The 20,283-nt window shown below is 39.9% G+C and overlaps 2 protein-coding genes across 11 annotated transcripts in view; one reads left to right on the top strand and one right to left on the bottom strand.

Moving 5' to 3' along the window:
• Nucleotides 1-30: 30 nt before the first annotated feature.
• On the bottom strand, nt 31-18,713 carry tkfc (triokinase/FMN cyclase). Of its 3 annotated transcripts, none has more exons than XM_036146674.1 (18): nt 18,355-18,713; nt 16,004-16,069; nt 15,406-15,595; nt 11,069-11,173; nt 9,796-9,983; nt 9,595-9,673; nt 9,132-9,221; nt 8,381-8,415; nt 8,205-8,289; nt 7,751-7,840; nt 6,187-6,303; nt 5,000-5,119; nt 4,769-4,906; nt 4,567-4,673; nt 3,747-3,853; nt 2,964-2,997; nt 2,766-2,858; nt 31-1,555 (listed from the first exon to the last, which is right to left on the bottom strand). In XM_036146674.1, the coding sequence occupies exons 2-18, from the start codon at nt 16,007-16,009 to the stop codon at nt 1,397-1,399; spliced, it is 1,743 nt and encodes a 580-aa protein (XP_036002567.1). In that variant the 5' UTR covers nt 16,010-16,069; nt 18,355-18,713; the 3' UTR covers nt 31-1,396. The 3 variants fall into 3 exon arrangements, with proteins under 3 accessions (XP_036002567.1, XP_036002568.1, XP_021179272.2); XM_036146675.1 differs by having other exon boundaries at nt 16,016-16,069; XM_021323597.2 differs by lacking the exons at nt 16,004-16,069; nt 18,355-18,713 and adding an exon at nt 15,927-15,949.
• exoc6b (exocyst complex component 6B) overlaps nt 17,837-20,283 on the top strand; it is a 139,903-nt gene continuing 137,456 nt past the window's right edge. For 3 of the 8 annotated variants that reach the window (XM_036146666.1, XM_036146665.1, XM_036146671.1), the window contains exon 1: nt 17,840-18,037. In XM_036146666.1, the coding sequence (XP_036002559.1) occupies nt 17,949-18,037 (89 nt within the window). In that variant the 5' untranslated portion in view covers nt 17,840-17,948. Of the gene's footprint in view, nt 18,038-20,283 lie in introns of all 8 variants that reach the window. The other 5 variants (XM_036146668.1, XM_036146670.1, XM_036146669.1 and 2 more) reach the window with 4 other exon arrangements.

The following is a 20,283-nucleotide window of genomic DNA, read 5'->3' as shown; positions in this document are numbered from 1 at the left end:
AATTATCTTAAAAACACACAAAAGAACACATTTATGGAATTTCTTTTTAATTTATTAGTGCAATCGACAACAACATCACAGTGTTTGACTAAATAAACAGAAAATAAGTGAATTTTGAGGAGCATCATTTCATATTTAACCTGAAAAGAATATTTTAACCTGTAATGAGAGTCACCGCTACTGCAGCCGACTGATGCTAAACTGCGTAAAATTATCTTTGAAATGTGACCATAGAGGAAATCGTACAGTTTTGAGTGAGATCGAATGTTATCGGAACAATTTATTGATTAAACTCCCAAGGAGACACCAATATTTCAGTGTGGTTTTGCTGTTTGTCTTCCAATAAAGTTTCCTAAGCTATGTAAAATTACTGAAATAACATCAAAACGTATCTGTTTACGTTAACATAAACAAATTTAACAAACAAAAAAATTATGAAAATTCAATAAAGTGTCTGAAAGCAACTGGAAAATGGAAATGCAGGTGCCAATGAAAAGAAAACGAAAAATCAAAGAAACATCGTAGCAATGATTAAAAAAAAGAAGCCGTTTTAGCTTTTCCAACATGTAGGTGTGCGTGTTGAGCAGCTTCACGTTATCTTGGACCCAACTAAACAAAAAGGTAAGCAAAAAGAAAACGGCAAACCAAAATCAACAAAGCTGATTAAATCTCAGCAAATCAAAAAACGTCTTACGTCTCTCACCGAGAGACGTAAGCTGTTAAATTCCTGCTTTTCGCTAATTTGGGGAACTCTTCGGATGGCCTGGTGTCATCTCAAACAAATTTATTTTCCAATCTTCTGTGAACTTGCTCTAAAAAGGTTCTCAGAGCGAATAAAGATCTAATTTTAAATGTTTTCTTGGTGCATATTTCTAAAAAAGGAGCATTTATGTATTTTATGATCTCATAGTGAGCTGGAATGTCTCATACTTTGTGCCGTTAAACATCACTGAGGCAGAAACTTTTACTTGCAGCGTATAATCTAACATATGGTCATTCAGTTTTTATTTAATGCACCTAAAGTCAAATTTTTAAAGGTTACATAGCATTCAGAGTTTATTAGTTAGATTTGTGTCTGTATTTGATGCAATCTTTTCAAAGATTCCTAACATAAAATAATTTTTTTTTCTATTTATTTTCACTTATCTCGAAAACTAGCCCAACAGGAATGAAAAAAAAAAGTTTTTATGCAAAATAAAAACTCATGTGATGATGTTGTGTTATTGTATTTTAAGGCACAATTAAGATATTTTATTTTATAAAAAAAAAAAGAATGATTAGGATACAGTTGCCAGGTCTAACCACCACTCAATGTAAGCAAAGATCCAGACAAAACAGTTTTTCAAAGCTCTGCGGATCTTTTTGTGGTAGATCTAGGTATATCCTGAGTTTAGCCTCACTTCTGCTCCGCCAGCGTCTCCACGACGACGCCCAGTATGGCGGCTACAGCCACGGCGCCGGGGTCGGGCAGCGTGACCCGCTCGGCGGCGATGTAGCTGGCCCGCCCGGCCCTGGCCGTGAGGTGGCGGGTCGCCTCCGCGCCCGCCGCTGCTTTCTGTGGAGTCAGAGGAGAAGATGAAAGATTGATTATCGGCTGTGAGGAGATGGTGTAAAACCGTGGTTTGGAGTGACGTCTCTGCCGTGATAACTTAAGTGGGGCAAAAAAACTCAACAACTATTAGCAGCAACTCATTTTTTTGTGATGCATACAACCTGACTTTGATCAGGGTTAAATTAAACAGATGAATTAGCATAAACAACACACTACAAAATACATTTTATATAAGCTAAATGTAATTAAATTTTTATACATAAAATTATAAATAAAGGCTCACTCATAATGTTCATTTATTGAACATTATGAGTGAGAGATTCAAATCAATCCTTCACTGAGCCTGCAAGGACTACCAACAGTAGATTATTTGCTTTTTGTTTCCATTTTCCTATTTTGTTTAAATTTTACTACATTTGGCTGTTTTTTTTTTACATGCTTTTATTCTGTTTTTATTTTCCAATGTGTTAATCATGTAAAGCCCTTTTCATTGTCCTTGTACTGAAATGTGCTATACAGATACATTTGCCTCCTCTAGATGTTCGCACACTATCCAGCAGAACGTAAACATAACGTGTGCATTTCCAGTATTTTGATTGGAAGATCCAACACTGCAAAAAAAAGAACTAAAAATAAGAAAATATTTCTTGAAATGAGAGTATTTTTCTTTGATTTGAGCAGGTAAATAAGATTATTTGCCAATGGAATAAGGTTTTTACACTCAAAATAGGAACAATTCATCTCCATCATCTTATTTCAAGCGCAGTATATCTAATTATCTTATTTTAAGGGGAAAAAATACTTATTCCATTGGCAAATAATCTTATTTACCTGCTCAAATCAAGGAGAAATACATTAATTTCAAGAACATTTTACTTATTTTTAGATCTCTTCTGTCTACTGAGAGCGTGTTGGGCATGCTCACTGCGATTTTAGATGTCCATTATTTAAACAAACGTTGGTGGGCCGGCCCCGACATCAAGACGCCTCAGGAGGATTCAGCTACTGAGCTTGTCAGTTTTCTGGCAGACTTGGATATATAGACACAAATGTTTATAGCAGTATTTTAATGGTAAGAGAATTTTTTTTTTTTTTTTTTTTTTTTTACAATATTGCTCTATAAAGATTGATTCTGTCCCACTGACATCTGGTGGTTCCAGGCCCCGCTGGCCCCACATTCAGAGATTCCACAGCTGGTTTGTGGTCTCTGTACCTGCACTGCAGCGTGTAGTACCGCCATCTGTCCAGCAGGCGGTGCGTCGGTCAGCTTCATGAGCTCAGCAGCAGCAGGACACAAAGCGTCCAGCTACAGATTGAGGACAGCGGAGAGGTTAGAGGACAAACACGGTCAGGTTTAAGAGTAAGTTACATTATATCACCCAGCTGGTGTAACAACATCTACGCTTCTCACCATTGTTCTGTCTCCAGGGTCAGCTCCTCCATACCTGACGGAGGACAGGTTTTATTTTTGTAATAGTGAAATATTCTGAAACTAATAAAGCCTAAACTGTGAGAAACGATAAGATAAAAAAAAAAAGAAAAAATATTGTGGTAACTATTAAAACAAATCTATAATTTAACCAGTTCTGGGTTTCACTCAGGCTGCTTAAATGTTATGTTTTAATGAAACTGCCGCGATATTAAAATAACATTAAGCCTTTTTTTGTCTAGACTGATTTATCAACTGCAGGACGAATTAATTTAAATCCTCATAATTTAATCAGACATGGTTGAAAGATGTTGAAAATGAAATAAAGCTGATGCTCAGTAACTTAAACCAGACAGTAAAAGCCTGATAAATGGTGCATTTTGCAGCAATCTCTATAATACAGCTGCATTCACGCTCCAAAATGAACCCTGACGACCCGATGCTGCTGTCTGTTGCACTTGCAGTGTAAAACCAAAAGGAAACGTGGGTTTGAGAAAAAACCCAAAACTCTGATAATAAAGTCGTTTTGCTGTGAATATTTTGTTTTTTTGCATGGTTCAGCACTAGTTTGATCACATTTGGGAACGTAGGCGCAGGAAAATTAGGCCACTGGTATGAGTAATTTCTGCCTTTCAGTCATGTTGACGTGACGAGTGGAAGCTCAGAGCCTCAGATAGTGAACAGCCATTAAACCTGCAGCAGGAGATCAAATGTTGTGACCCAAACATAAAAAGACACAGAAGATGGTTTTAGCTGTCCGGGCACCTTCTCATGGCTTGTGTCCCAGCATGCACTGCAGCGGCCCAGGCGGCGGCGCCGCTCCGCCCCTCAGTCAGATGACCGGCGGCGGCGGTGAGGAACAGGCTGTACAGCTGAAGGACACAGAAGACAAGAGTTGTGGGCTTGTCTGACCAAAATAGGAGCACATAGCAACGCATAGACTTCAGCATGTATAGCAGGCAATATTACCACATAATCAGACCACTGTGAGATTTATAATCACCTTCTTCTAGATATCAGTGAGTGGTTGTCGTGTTTTCAGAGTGATAGTAATGCTCACCATTTAAACTGTGAGCCTCTGGGGCGAAGGTATCTGACTAAAGCTTTATAAACGGACTTCATGAGGGCCTGAAGTCCTCTGGGAGGCTCTGTGCATAGCTTCATACAAACTACTGAGTAGCATTTTGCGTTACATTTTAGCATCAAGACTAGCCTGGCACATCAGCTTTTCAGTTTCACTTTTTTGGTGTAATTAGCTGGAGATTTTACCAAAAGAGAGTCTCAACAACGTCTTTGGATTAAGCCCTCTGTGTGGGCTGATCGGTTTCATTTTCCCCAAACTTTGTGACATCCTTTTACTCCCCACACATCACCCAGTCCACATCTGTATGGCTATTCAGCAGGATATAAGTCTTTACATAGCCTAAAATAAAAACTAAAGACACTATATAGGAAATGTGAGGTTGAAATAAATGAATGAAATGATGAAATTCAAATTTTTTGTTCTTTTCATCTTAAAAAAACCTAAAAATATCCTTTCTGGATGATTTCGTCTAATGATTATATAATAAATGGCTTGCCGTACCGCTCCAGAAGATCCACCCATCTTCTCCTCCACCAGTCCAGCCAGAACCAGAAGCAGTTGCCCCGGGCAGCCGGGAACCACGTGACCCTGGAGCCAGTCTTGAACGGCTGCAGCAGAAAGTTGCAATGGTCTGTCCACAGGTTTCGTTTCGCCTTTTTAGAGACTTTAGTACCAACAGATGTGCATTTTCGCCGTTTCTTACCTCTGGCGGCCTGAGAGTGAGTGTTGCCGCAGTCTCCGTCCCCGGATGCCCGGTCCAGAGAGTTGAGTTCCTCCTGCTTTTCCAGCAAAGTGGAACAAATCCTTTCCAAAACTGTGCGCATCACAGGACTCAGGGGCCCTGGCCGAAAATAAAACGCCAACATTGAGAGCAACCTTATATAAAATAAACATATTAAACAGGAGGAGCCAGATCGCAGCCAAACCGACTGACCTTGTGAGTGTTTGTCGTCCTGTGGCCGCGTGCTCATGACGGGAGCTTCAGCGACGTGGCTGCGTCCGCTCACACATGCAGTGCTGAGGTTCGGCCAGGCGGGGGCGCTGGTCTTAGCGTCTGACAGGAGATATGGGAAATCGTTACTGGAGCGAGGAGCGATGCGTGACGCAGCTCGAAGGAGCGACGTAGCCGGGTACCGTAGCGTGCCCCAGACCCCCAGACAGAGCTTCTCAACAAAATCAGAGACATCCCCGGTTTTTGGTAGAGAAATCTGGTCACCTTTACTTAAAAATGTATTGAAACATTAACTTTTAGACAACAAAGGCTGAAGCCATGTTTGTTGTTTCGACTAGCAACATGTTTGTATGTTGTTTCGCTGTGTCATAGCAGCTAGCGCTAGCTTACAGCTCTGTTGTCTTGGCGGGTTACAGCTTCACTGATGCTTATAGTCTGGTGCGACTCATGTATGTTTTTTTTTCCTATTTATGACGAATATTTTGACTGATGCGACTTATATTCTGGAGCGACATATAGTACGAAAAATACGGTAAGCAAGCGACGCTTAGCCTGGCAGGGGGGTGGCAAGTAAAGCAAGGAGGCCGCCAGGTTTATAATACGGTGGTGGAAACTCTGCTTGTTTATTGATGAACGGTCATTTATGAAGGGTATCTCTATTCTCTATCGCTATCTCTATTAGATTAATCAATTAATTGATAAAAAATAAGCAATAGATTAATTGATTTCTAAAATAACGATAGCTGCAGCCCTATTGTCTTTTTGGTGACCTCCTTCCGAGGGGCCAGAAAATGGATAATAACGATAAAAAAGTTACCAAAAATTTATGTGAATTTCTTTTACTTGCTTTATAAAAAATGATAAGTTTAATGAAACAAATTATTCGGATTTTCTGAAGGAAAAGGGCCTGTGAGGAAATTGCATGCCGCCAAATCCACCCCTGATAATGGATGCATATTTCTTGGACGCAAAATCATTTCATGCAAAAGTATCTGTTCCTCTTGAACTTATTTACATTTTTTTCTCGCATTACAACCACAAACATAACAGATTCAGATTGCAGAATAAGATTTGTACCCAAATCCCATTTTGCAATTAATTTTACGCAACATCTTCAAAACACAACAAGCTTTTTTCTTATTTCACAGCCTACGTGCGTCATTGCTCACCAAACAGTCTCAGTACTTCCTGGTCGGCCCTCATCAGGGTCAGCGACACTCCCGCCATCTCCAGTGATGTCATGAACGACCCCGACATCACCCTGGCAACCACCACCTTACGGTTCTCTGTAACCATAGAAACCACCGATCAGTTTCCAGATGGCCATTAAAACAAATGTTGTGATTTTTCTTTTCCTCCCCAAACTTCACACAAAACATTACATATCAAGGTAAAACTATTTTAACCTCTTTATCTCTTTACCTGTTTAACTCTGACTGAGAACTATTTTAGGGAGGCGATACAACGAAAGAGTAAAAGTCAGTACGTTTGTTATGTAACCAACGTGTTTCAGGTCGCTTGGATCAGTATAATCATTGAACATGGAAAAGTCAGCTTTTAAAGAACATTTTAAAAAGGAAAAATCAAAAACAAATGCACCATTCATGACCTTCCACATCGACCAATCACCAGTTAGGCAGCTGGTTTAAAAAGAAACACTTTACTGAATTTTAAACCCAAACAATCTACCTGAATATATATATTTTAGACTTTTAATCTACTCTGGGGTCCAAACAATGCTTCATCTGTGTCTCTTGTATGCAAAAAATAAAGATAACATACGGTATCAGAAATATGTTTCCAATGTTCTTTCATGAGTTAAGTTATTAACCTTGGCCCACACCAAATCCAACCAACACAACTAAAATGCCAGTTTTAGTGGTATAAGTCAGTTTTATAGGCTAGAACAAAACATTTCCATCAGTTTTCCATCCTATTTATGCAGATTTTAATTTATATGTTAACAACATTTTGCAGCACATCATTTTTAAATGCAAAGTTACTCAAAAGTAATAAGAACCAATTCATAACAATCTGTAGAAACAAAATAAAAAAAAATTCCAAATGAAAATTTGCAAATTGCAATGATAGTGTATATTTAAGAACAAAAAAACTAAATATTTAAAGTTTAAGTCAGCGGCATAGAAAGTACAAAAGCGACCCAGATTGCTCTGTTGGGAGTGAAGTGCATCTAAAAACCTTGGGGGGAAAAAAAACCAATAGTGAAAAAAAAACATAAATTCACTCCAAAATAGACAGCGTGGCCAAGTGCTGTACAATCTACATGTAAAAACACAACAGGAAAACACGTCAAGGGACTAAAGGTAAGGCATCAAGATATTAGGAAAACATGTTATTCCATAATGTTGGTGAACCTCTTTAATAATATGATTTGGGCAAAATAATTAAAGTCTTAACATTGTTTATGTCTTTCATTTTTGGATTCGTGGGAAGCATAGAAAACATTGTTTCTTAACGACTTTACCACCTTATTGCCGATTTACTCTAGAAATAATTTATGCTACGCTTCAAAAAGGCATCACGACATAAATCTCTAGCAAAGAAAGTCTAAATGCACGGCAGACTGTGAAGCGCCAGTTAAACTAATGCTAAATTACGTTGCTTTGGTTCTGAAATAGCATATTAGCACTAAAACACTGCTTTTTAGAAGGCAAACCTTCAAATATTAGTTGTCCACATAACCACAGACTGACACTGGCGGTCTCTGCTCACCCAGGCAGGTGATGGCGGCTCGGGTGACCACAGCCATCTCCAGGCAGGACAGAGCTCCCAGGTTGTTCACACACAAAACAACACTGTCCCCTGTGAAACAAAGATGAAAAGCTAATTCTTTTAAAGTCCTCATGCTGTGAAGAGACTCAGAGAGGCTTAAAACTCAGGCTTGTAAACATACTTTAAATCAGGTTAGACATAAATGTTTGGGATGTTTGTGCTCAGAACGTCATTGAGTGTGTGTAATACTGTGCCAGACCACTAGAGGGCTCCACCCAAACCTTGACTAGAGGATAACTCTGTTGTTTTAATTATTTCCTCTCCACAATATCCATAATAACATAGCTAGGCTACTTAGATAAATGCATAACAATGATTCTTTGGCTAACGGAGCATTTATAGGGCACAGGCTTCTAAAACACCCAGGCTAATAAACAGAATGCCGTAAGCCGACCTGATTTCAACGGCAGATGTGATTGGCTGTCAGGGTTGGTCATGTGATCGATCATGGTCTTCACCACCTCATCTGCAGACGCCACCTGAGGGACAAGAATGCGAAGAAACAAAGCTGGCCAGTAAAATAAAAATAATTTAAAAAAACATCTACCCGTGACTCTGTTTTAGACTCACCTTTGATCTCTTGATTCCAGGTTCTCCGTGGATTCCTGGTGGACGACATCGCACAGGTTAAAACTGCTCTCTAAGAGTTTCTCTTTGATATTAGGGGGGGATATCTGACACTCTGCGTGTGAATCTGATGAAGTCACACAGCTCTGCAGTCAGCCTTGAATACGCAACAAGTCAATCTGCTGTCTTAATGACTTTAACGACCGCCCATTACTAAGGGATGGACCTGTTTCTGTTGTATTTGCATGTTGTCTAAGCCATTATAAGGCCTTTGTTTGGGCAGTAGTATAAAGCTTGGTACTCATCATTACTCCAGACTTTTTGAATTGAGAAAGCTTCCTGGAGAGGAAGCAAAAACGTCTTCGACTACGGAAAACAAGTCCAGTTGCTTTGGTTTTTACTTTTTTTGGAACACAAGTCACTGCTCACTCTACTGACTGCAGTCTGGAAATGACATAAGGCTTTTATGCTTTGGTGGTCATGTGGAATAGTTATGAGCTGTCAGTATTTTACCTGCAGCATTAGCTCCAAGTCTAACAGCTATGCAGAATTAAGATGAATACTTGGCCTAGCTAGCTGTCGATCATCGTCTACTCAGCCTCAAGCAAACAAGTCACAGAGAGACGAGCAACAGGAACTGATCATATGAAAGCTAACCGATAACCGTTGATTTTTAAAACATAGAATCAAATCTTATCTCTCCCTCCCTCCCTCCATCAGACCTACAGCTTCACCAGACTCTGCCACCCCTCACCCAGTCCCAGCTCCATGGCTCCTGGCGGCAGGTCGAACGATGGAAGGCATCCTGGAACGCTGCATGGAGACAGGCTCACTCCCAGCGTGCCTGTGAAGCAAGAGTCAACAAAATTAATACTTATGAGACGACATAAAGCTGCTCTGGTATACACTGCAAGAACAAAACTAAAAATAAGTAACATTTTCTTAAAGTGAGTGTATCTGTCCTAGATTTAAGCAGGTAAATAAGATGATTTGCCAATGGAATGAGATTTTTTGCACTTAAAATAGGAACAATTCATCTCCATCATCTCATTTCAAGTGCAGTTTATATAATTAACTCATTTTAGGGGGTAAAAATACTCATTCCATTGGCAGATAATCTTATTTACCTGCTCAAATCAAGAACAAATACACTAACTTTAAGAACATTTTACTTATTTTTAATCCGCTTTTAGGGTCTACAGAGTAAAGGCACCCACCGATCCCTTTCAAAACGTCTCTCATCTTGGAAACGATCTGGTCCAGTGAACAGCCTTCTTCTGCCAAAGCCCCAGCAAGCTGAACAAAAGTTTAACAGCAGCAACTATTTTATTTAGTGAATTAAATAAAAATAAACGTTTTGGTGGTTGGAGTAACTATTCGTCACAAACCCAGAGGTTTCAGCGGTCTTTGCCACGCACCTTGTGTATGAAGACGGTGCCACACAGGCCTCTCCTGCCGGCCTTGCTGGGCCGGTCGAACGCGCAGTCCTCCGCGACGATCAGCATGTCGACGTCGACCCCGCGGTGACGGGCCTGCTCCGCCGCCAGGCCGAAGTTCAGACGGTCCCCCGTGTAGTTCTTCACGATGAGCAGGACCCCCGAGGCTCCTGGAGAAGCAACGAGGGACGCCACTCGTCAGATTTCTGATGCTGCTATATAGGCTTAGGCTGCTGGAGGACATCAGGGTCTATTTCTCTCACTCTGCTGAGTTCTCCTACTACTCTCCATTTTCCATTGTCTGTTGTTATTTCAACTTTTAACTTTTTGTTCTCTCTTTTTTTCTTCATAGAAGGTACACCTGGTCTAGCTTTCTGTTAACTGTGACATCATCCAGGGAAAACAGATCACCCGCTATTACATTCTAATGTAGAACAGATTACTAGATCAATGTGTGCTTCTGTGCTTGTTTGTCTCTCTTGTTGTGTCTCTGTTCTGTCTTCTCTAACCGCCAGTCGATCTAGGCAGATGACCGTCCACACTGACTCTGGTTCTGGTTCTGCTGGAGGTTTCTCCTTCCTATTAATGGGGAGTTTTTCTTCCCACTGTCGCTTCATGCTTGCTCAGTATGAGGGATTGCTACAAAGCCATCAACAATTCAATTCAATTTTATTTATATAGCGCCAATTCATGAAACATGTCATCTCGAGGCACTTTACAAAGTCAAAATCAATCAGATTATGTAGATTGGTCAAAAATGTCCTATATAAGGAAACCAGTTGATTGCATCAAAGTCCCGACAAGCAGCATTCACTCCTGGGGAACCGTAGAGCCACAGGGAGAGTCATCTGCATTGTTCATGGCTTTGCTGCAATCCCTCATGAAGCATGAAGCTTGCTCAGTCTTGCTGATGGAGATGGAAATGCAGACGACTGTCCACTGTCGCCTCATGCTTGCTCAGTATGAGGGATTGCTGCAAAGCCATGGACAATGCAGACGACTCTCCCTGTGGCTCTACGCTTATCCAGGAGTGAATGCTGCTTTTTGGGACTTTGAAGCAATCAACTGGTTCCCTTATATAGGAAAAAAAAAATTCTGACCAATCTGTATAATCTGATTGAATTTGACTTTGGAGAGTGCCTTGAGATGGCATGCTTCATGAACTGCTGCTATATAAATAAAATGTAATTGAACTGAATTAAATTTCCGCATTTCAAAGAAAAAAACCAGTGAGGCGACCTGAGGAGCAGCTCACCTGCTTGGTGTAAGGAGAGAACGGCGGCCAGGATGCTGGCGGGCGGCGGGGAGGCGAACACTCCTCCTGCCACGGCTGCAGACAGCATACCAGCACCGATGTAACCTGAGGACACCACAGTATGGTTAAAGTGGGAACAGACTCCTGGTAAAATACTGTTAAAGTTGATTAATTATCACAAACCTATAGTTAAAAGGACAAAAAAATTGCACCCTCTTTATTCTGGGGTTTTACATATTAGGATAAATTATTCATATTTATCCTAAAATGAACTAAACTAGTCCTCTCTGTCTCTGTGTTGCCCTGCGACAGACTGGCGACCTGTCCAGGGTGAACCCCGCCTCTCGCCTATTGAACTCCTGGAGGTAGGCACCAGCACCCCTCACGACCCCATGAGGGATAAGTGAGTAAGAAAATGGACCCAACAGATTTCACATCATTATTCAAAAAAGCAGTTTGCAGGACTGAGGCGTGCAGATGTGCGTTAACACCATGCCAGGATGGAAAGATAACAGCAGTGAAGTTAGGGAAGCAAGTCCCAGTGACGTGGTAAGGGCTGTAAAATAATATCTAAACAGTTTAAACCCCATCATTCTGCAGCGAGACAGATTGTTCTCAAGTGAGTAACAAAAGGTAGTCGTCACTCTTAAGGGATTGATATCCCAGTAAAAAAAAAAAAAAAAAAACAGGACTAAACAGTAACTTAACGTGAGAACCAACAGTTCATTAAGATTAGATTAGATTAGATTCAACTTTATTGTAATTACACAGGTACAAGGCAACAAAATGCAGTTTAGGTCTAACCAGAAGTGCAATAGTAGCAAATGCAGGATAAACAATGGTTCCATAAGTACAAGACATGGGTTATTACTGAATAAATATAGAGATGAATACTATTATAAACAGAATTTTACTGATAGAGTTGTCTTATGAGTATAATATATAGATAACAAGTATTGTGAACTAAATTTATAGCTGGATATGTACTGAATATAATATACAGGTGGATATTACTATGGAGTTTTTACAGATATGTACAATAACATAATTTACAGATGATTGTTATTATAACAGAGTTTACATGTACTATGAATATATGTACAGATAGCTATTACTATAGGCAGAATTGTGAGCATGACATACAGGTACAGTAGCTGTTACTATAAAATGAATAAATAGAGTTTGGACAGAAGCTATTTAAATTAAAGTGCAGTGGAAGGTAATTGCATATTACAGTTAAAGTACGGTATTGCAAATGTATATGTAGACAATTGTGAATAAACAGTCAGCAGTGCAAATCAATATTCAATCAAGGTGAGTAGTGCAGGATGCATGTAAACAGTTGTGACAATATTAACAGTCAGGAGTGCAGGTGAACATTATAGTCTTGTAAATAACAGAATAATAAAACAGAGATAGGTGTGAGGAGGGAGAGGAGAGTCTATCACTGAGGATTTGAGTTGCAGTCGTGGGTGACAGTACAATTAAGGAAAAGACTAAACAAGTATAGGTTTTTGATAAAGCTTAATCCCTCTCAGAAGAGTAGGACTCCATGACTCTGGTGCATAAAGCTGCATCTGAACCAGGCATGTCCAAAGTGCGGCCCGGGGCCCATTTGTGGCCCCTGGATGGATTTTCTGTGCCCCCCTCCCGCCTACCCAAGCTGCATTTCAAGAAAGATTTGATCAACAGGACAGATTTGGCTGATGGAGATGGAAACGTTTTATTTTTTTGAGGGCAGGTTGAGATCTTACAGGTGAAAATGTTGTTGGGTACAACACAATGTATTCATCTTTTAATAACCACACTTTTTACATTCTGTTTAATTTCATGGTAAATACGACCACATCTGTCTGAGGACTTAAACTCAAATGTAAATGTTTGTGCATTTAAAGCTGTTTTTGTTTTTTTCAAATCATTTCTTAAAATTAGCTAAATACAGCAAGTGTTGTCTAATAAATCCCGTCCCAGATCCTGCTCTCGTTGCAGACCAAAAATAATTCAGTTTTTTTGAGTCTAACATCATTTGCAAACTGGGTGACCATCTTTTAGTGAAGCAAATGTGCGGAAAACCCGTCTTTAACTTTGGATCTACAGCATTTTAACGTCCTTTTCCTACAGAAAATCTCAATAATTTGCTTTATTAAAATCATCATATTTTATAAAGCAGGCAAAAAAAAAATCGCAACATAATTTTGGGGTTAATATTTTATAGTTATTATCCATTTTCTGGCCCTCCAGTACTTTTGACATGAGAATTTCGCCCCATGTGGCAAAACGTTTGGACACCCCTGATCTAAACAATCCCCTGGACTCCTGGAATAATAAAAAAAAAAAGTAGTTTAAACAGAGACCAAAGTAGACGCGTTTAGCCGTAATGCATGTTTGGAGAAAGCTAAACCAACAGCTCCTCACTGTCAAACATGGTGGTGGAGGGGTGATGATCCGGGCTTGTTCTGCAGCTAAAGGACTGGGACGACTTGCAGTTATTGGGTCAACCAACCCAAAACGTTCGGAAGCTCAACCTCGATACCAACCAAGTTCTGAAATCAACACTGCAATGGCCTAGTCCAGGGGTGTCAAACATACGACCCGCGGGCCGGTTCCGGCCTGCCGAACAATTTAGTCCAGTCCGGTGACTAAATGCTTTATCATTATTCAAAAAAAAAAACAATTTTTTTTTTCAGTGTCCTGTCTGGCAATGTGGCAATAAGAATTGTTGTCTTAATGCCAAAAAGAGCTCATCAGATTTGTTTTTCACAAGTGGAGCAGTACTGCTTTTGCCATAGTGCTCCGCTTGTTTTATGAATGTGAATAGTTTTATTATGATTCATGCGGGGAATATCTCAAATGATATGGACACTACAGTGGGAAAGTAGGAGAGGAAAGGAAGAACAAGAAAAAAAAAGAAAAGGTGAAAGAAAGAGGAGATAAAAGGAAGAGAATGATAGAATTATTGAAAAAAAAACATGTCCTTCGTTTATTTGAAAATCTGCAGTTCCTATATTGTCCACGAGGGGCGCTGTGTTTTAATCAGCAGATGGTAGCACTGAGCTTCAGATGTGGAAAATTGATTTTAAATAGTTTCTTAATTTTTATCTGTTTGATGTATTTTGTCATGCAGGATAGTGTTTTTAAGTTCCAAAAAATGTGAATAAATGTTTTTCAACATTGTATAATCACTGTGATCAGTTCTTATGCATAATGCATAAGTAAATGTTTAACTGAGTAAAAGTATTGTTGAAACTACACATAGTTTTCTTAAAAACGCTGAGGTTATTCATAATATATTGTGTAAAAGTGAAATTCATTTAATATAAAAATCAACAACAAGTCCACTTTTATTAGTTCTATTTAATCTTGCAATGAGTTTACTCAGAGCTGTATGCGGCCCCTAAACCAAAATGAGTTTGACACCCCTGGCCTAGTCAAAGCCCAGACCTCAACCTGATTTACATGCCGTGGTGTGACCTACAGCGAGCCGTGGGGAAACCCACGTCTGCAAACGTGAATGTGAAGAAGCAGCTTTGCAAACATTATCTCCACAATAATCTGAAAGACGCAGAAAACGACTAGTCAGTAATTTTTGATCGATATCGATAACTATCAACAAATTCAAAACATATATGTTAAGTGCTGCCCTGGACATTTTACAGTGTTTTTTAGTGACCTATATTTAGATACAGAACACACAAACACTGAATTCAAGCACAACCCTTTATTCAACCAACTTTTTACCACAACTGCAAGTTTTTAAGAAAGAAAAATGAACTTGTGGTCTCGGAACTTTTTGAAAGGGGCGGAGCTTGGTTCCTGGGTCTGCGCTGTGATTGGTTGGGAGGATGTAATGACTGTAATATTAACCTACACGATTGGCTAGAATGCTGGTGAAGATTCTCAGTCATCCAGGTCACGGTCATTCCAACATGCAAACATGCAAATTGAACCGGTTTAAATTGCATGTTATAAGATATAACAAGGCCAGTAGTATAAAGCTTGGAGCTCCACATTACTCCAGACATTTGAACTGAGAAAGCTTTCTGGATGGGAAGTGAAACATCTTAAAATTTCAGGAAAAAAAAGTCCAGTTGTTTTGTTTTTGAACTTTTTTGGGATAGGCTAGAATGCAAAAGGAAGGAAAACTGTTTTTCTATCAAACTTTTTATTGACCCTCATCGATACACGTCTATCTATTGATATCTATTGTTACTGATTTATCGTCCAGCAGACGTCTTGGTGTGTAAACTTCTCAGAAGTGACCCAGGTGTACTTTCTTTTCCCCATGGATCCCTCATTGAACGTGAGAACGTCACCAGACCGTGGATCCTGATCCTTACCCCCATGAGCTGGCTCGTGTCCCGATCCGCCTCCAGACACCAGGCCCACTTTGCCCTTCAGGCTGGCCAGGTCTGAGCGCAGCACCACTCTGTGGCCCTTCAGCAGACAGAGGCCCCCGGAGGCCCTGACCAGGCCGCAGAGAGCCTCGTCCACGCAGCGCTCCGCCGAGTTGATCAGCTTCTTCTGGGGCTGAGAGAAACCCAACAGGACACATGTTACCTCACCAGATATCAGGATTGTCCTCCAAATGCCTGCAGGTGGAGCTGATCTGTCACAACACAGCCTGCAGGGTTATTTCTGCAAAACACAAACCCTGAAAAGACTAATTAACTAATTAAAGCTTTCAGAACATGCACACGGACCACTAGGTTTTCAAACTATATTTAAACTATGTAAATCAGAGGATTTTCTGCAGCTCTTGAAGTTCCTTATCACTGACTGGACTCTGATCTGGGTCTGCAGAGCAGTCCTGGCTCTGCTACGTCACCAAATCCCCCCCGTTCATCCGGCAGGACTTCACCTCATGACAATAAAAGCTCCCCCAGCACTCAGTGCATGACATCCCTGGTGATAAAACTGCGCTTTTCAGTCATTTACCTCCATGTTTACCTTCCTTTTCCCGTCAGGCGGCAGGAGGACGTAGCGGCGTCAAGGCTGCAAGAGCTAGAGGCAAAAAGCGGATGTTGACTTCCCTTCAAAATAAAACCCTTCAAAATAAAACCATCTGATTTACTTTAAATAATTATTTGGTTGATTGAATGTTTGCGTTCTAGGGTGACAAAATGTAAAATTACAGTGTGTAACCATTGGACTGCACGGTATTGCAGCAATAAGGTCCTTGGTTCGAATCCCAGCCTGAGTCTTGCTTTTATTTTGGAAATATTAAAACTAAATAAAATGTAAGGTGCTTTTTTTAATGTTCAAATTGTCTTTCAAGTTTTACATTGAAATGTCTCCTTAGGCCATAATAAGTTACACATAATGGTTAAATCATCATAGTTACATTATGGTTAAAGTTTCTTAGGAACATTTAGTGATAACTTTATGGAAGATCAGTTTCTGACTGAAAATGGAACGATAACTACACTGTATTTTTGAAGTGAATCAATCATGTTGGGCCAGGGGATCAGATTTTATTTTCTTTCTTTGTTTTTTTTATGATTTAACAGAACAAACTGGAGAAAATAAAGTCATGCTACTGCTTTGAAATGCTTGTCAAGATGTTGAAACGTGGACAACTTGAAATTCCCTCAAAAATACAATAATTAAGAACAAAAAAGTAATGTATCGGTATAATGATTTTGTTTTCAAATTTAAAAAACTTATCAATTTAATAACTGTCAAAAAAAGAAGAAAAAAAGCTCAATTTCCCTCATATGCTGACACTTTTCAGGGCTTGAAATGTGGTAAAAAAAATGACATGCTTCACCCCGTGACATCACTGCCTGTATATGGCAGGGGAGCGTATTTTCAGTAAATTTCAATGCAAAAACATCATAGTTTTTTTTATTTATATGTAGAAATGTGTATATTTTGAATGTTCTTGCATATTTAAATCTGTTTTGTGGGGAAAAAAGATGCCAAGCAACACCTCTGAGGTGAACAGAGAAAACAGGGCCTTCTATGGCAGTATATTATGCCTGCAGAATTGGGTGCCTGCTAACAACCATGAATGTGCTACTTTTTATTTTGTACTTTTGTACTGTAGGTGGCTATTTGATTTCTTTAAATAGACAAGGTATTAAAGCTGTTTTGCTTTTACCTTGTAAAAAAAATAACGATTAAAAACGTAATTTGTTTATTTTATTCATTTTGTTTCATTTTATTTTCATGGATACAATAAAATCATGTAAATAAGAAATTGCTTTTTCCATATTCTTGCACGTGCACCTTATAATGTGACTGTAGGGTGCGCTGTTTCACTTTGGAGTTCCTTTTTTTTTTTCTTTCCAGCAGATGAACTCATAAAATGACAAAATTAGTCTTTATTTATTTATTTTTGCTGAATTTGGAAAAGGAAAGTATTTAGCAAAAACTGCCACATTGTGAACTCAATGCTGAAAGCACAACTTACCAGTGCGGTCAGTGACGTCACGGGACGAATCATTTTGACAAAATTTGAGGAAATGTGCGTATTTTATGTTTCTCTTTTCTTTTTACAATTTTTATACATGAAGCAAATCAAACCAAACGTACACATCTGCCTGCCTGTCTGTTTTTTTTTTGTTTGTTTTTTTACCATAAAAAATTTAAATTTATTTTCATGATTTTCATTTTCCAAAAATGAAACTCAAACATTATTATTATTATTATTATTATTATTATTATTATTATTATTATTATTATTATTATTAATATTATTATTATTATTATTATTATTATCATTTCGGAACCACTGGACTGGAACACCCGGAGTGCCCGCCCACCCGGGCTGCCCCGCAGCTTTTATCGAAGCCACCGCGCGGTCCCTCCTCCCAACCTGTCCGCAGTCCCTCCGCTCAGCGCCGCTCGGAAAAAAAAAACGTCCACAGCAACATGCAGGATGGCGAGCGTGGAGACAGCAGCCGAACACGAGCGCATCCTGCGGGAAATCGAGAGCACGGACACCAACTGCATCGGGCCGACGCTCCGGTGAGTCCAACCCCGCGGAGGCCGGCGTGTCTGGCCGCCCCGCCGGAAGGGGCTCTGACCGCTCGGCGTCACTCGGCTCCCGGGGAGCTCCCTCAAAACTTTTTAAACGCAGATGCTTCCTTTATCGGACGGCTAACGGGCTAACTTTAGCAAACAACAAAAATCTGGCGAGTTTCTGCGCTAAACCGCGGGGTGAAAACCTGAACACGGACTTCTATCCGCCGGGAATGACTCACAGCTGCTATTTTAATCCGTTTCTCCTGTTATTCTCCTGTAATTTTTGTAACTTTATTTATTTTATCACCAAGTGTAACAACCGTTAGGCTAGCGTTAGCTTCCCGAGCTAGCTGGTTGTCATTCTGCTCACACGTCGGGGAAACGCAGCTCTTAAAGGCGTATTCCTGCTCTCAGGTCGGCGTGTCGGTCGTGGGTTTTTTTGTCCCCATTCTTTAAGCTTCTTTATGGAGAAAGTTTGTCAGGTTTTAAACTCCAGCTTCCACGCAGCAGCAGCTAATCTGCTCAGTTTATCGGGGAGTGTCAAGTGGAGCTGCCTGTTCTTGAGCCAAGCCAGTTCCTGGAGCGCATATCTGTGACTGAGGGAATCCAACCGGCCACCTGTCAGTGGTTGAGACTGTCATTTAGTGGAAGCTACACTGGATCCTGGTTCTGCTTCCTGATCTGGTCCCAGGAAACAGGTTTTGGACCTGAAGTCTTAGCAATAAAGACCTGAAAGCCTTAAGGTGTGTTTGTTTTCATCCCCTCTGAGTCAGTGATTGGTTGGACCTGCTGCAGTTTAACACTTTTTCTTTATTAAATGAATCAAGCTTGGTGAGATTGGATGGAAAGAGCCCGTGAACAGAAGTAGGTCTGGATTTTGACTAGGCCGTGCTTTTATCAAGTGTTTGACGTCCTCTGATGCGTTTTCTTTTGAAATAATCTTTTATTTGGCTCCTTTTTGTCTTTTCATCCACTCTCTCTGCTGAGGAGCAACATCCCCGCAGCATGATGCTGCCCCTGCCGTGTCTCCATGGGGGTGACGGCGTCTACAGGGTCGGGTTTTCACCATGCTAAAATATCAAGCTCTACACTCGGCTTCATTTTTGATGTCACTGGAGCATTTTTTAATTAGTTTTTGAAGGCTCAGGGTTATTTCTGTGAGCAACAAGAGAAAATTAAACTTTAAGTTCCTTAATTAGACCAAACCAATAAGCAGGGGATGATTCAGCTCTCATTCAGAGGACTATTTATGTGGACCTTTTATACTAATGTAATAAAGGTTACTTTCAGTTATGCAGTTATTTTTAATTTAATTTCTTACCTTTAATGTGCCGTTTGTGTCGGCTTATTACTGATACACAAATGTTCCTACTGAGGAACAAATAAAGGATCATTCTATTAAAGAAAACAGTTTTGCAGCCAGTATGGATCTGCTGTGTTTTCTCAGTGTAAACAAGGATGTAGTTCATGTAAATGTCTTCATCAGGACCATTCCTGCCTTTCTGCTCATTTTACTTTATGATGTGGTCAGTGGTTTGCAGGGCTTCCTGCTTCATTCTGCGACACGGTTTGTTTTGCTGCTTCGCTGTTTATCGGCCCGCTGAGCCGTCAGATGATGAACGTTGTTCTGCCGCAGCAGAGCGGAGCGCGGCGCTTTCCAGAGCTGCACATCTGGATGTGGAGCTCTGATCCATCAGAACCCGTCGTCGGTTCCCGTGAAGCTAACGTTGAAACAGCCGCTGGTAGCTTTAGAGCTTTGCCATTTCTGCCAAAAGTCAAAATCGTCATTTATTTCAACAATAATTGCGATTTAAATTGGACGTTTCTCTGGATTAATCACAAGCATCAAAAATGGCCTGTAGATAAAAGATGTTTGTAAAAGAAGAAATTTTACTGTTTTTATTTTTCGGAAGATTATTATTTAAGAGAATACCTTGTTGAGTTGGACGTTAATCCTTAAAGTGCAACAAACCAACAAGTTTATGTATTAAACAGTTTGTAATGCTGTGGTGAGATTCCTGAAAGATTTCGTTAAAAGTATGATTATATAAACTCTAAAACAAATAATAAAATTAGATTATATGACTGCTGCAACGCTTTCCTTCCATGTGGAGAAAAACCCTCTTTAAACTAGAGATCCACCGATACACTTTTTTTTTTAAGGCCGATACGATTATTCTGACATCAGTCTAACCGATACCGATATTTTTTATTTAATTATTTTTTATTTTGTCGTTGTTGGGCCGATT

Source organism: Fundulus heteroclitus, chromosome 14, assembly GCF_011125445.2.
Source record: "Fundulus heteroclitus isolate FHET01 chromosome 14, MU-UCD_Fhet_4.1, whole genome shotgun sequence".
Lineage (NCBI taxonomy): Eukaryota > Metazoa > Chordata > Actinopteri > Cyprinodontiformes > Fundulidae > Fundulus > Fundulus heteroclitus.
Note: the sequence above shows the minus strand (reverse complement) of the source record. Positions and strands in the feature narration are given on the sequence as shown.

Excerpts from the sequence above, each read along its gene's own strand:
- tkfc (XM_036146674.1), bottom strand. Across the intron at positions 5,120-6,186 it reads GGAAGTACTGAGACTGTTTG|ACGCTAAGACCAGCGCCCCC; the intron begins GTGAGCAATGAC and ends ATCTCCTGTCAG. Across the intron at positions 2,859-2,963 it reads ACCCTGGAGACAGAACAATG|CTGGACGCTTTGTGTCCTGC; the intron begins GTGAGAAGCGTA and ends CTCAATCTGTAG.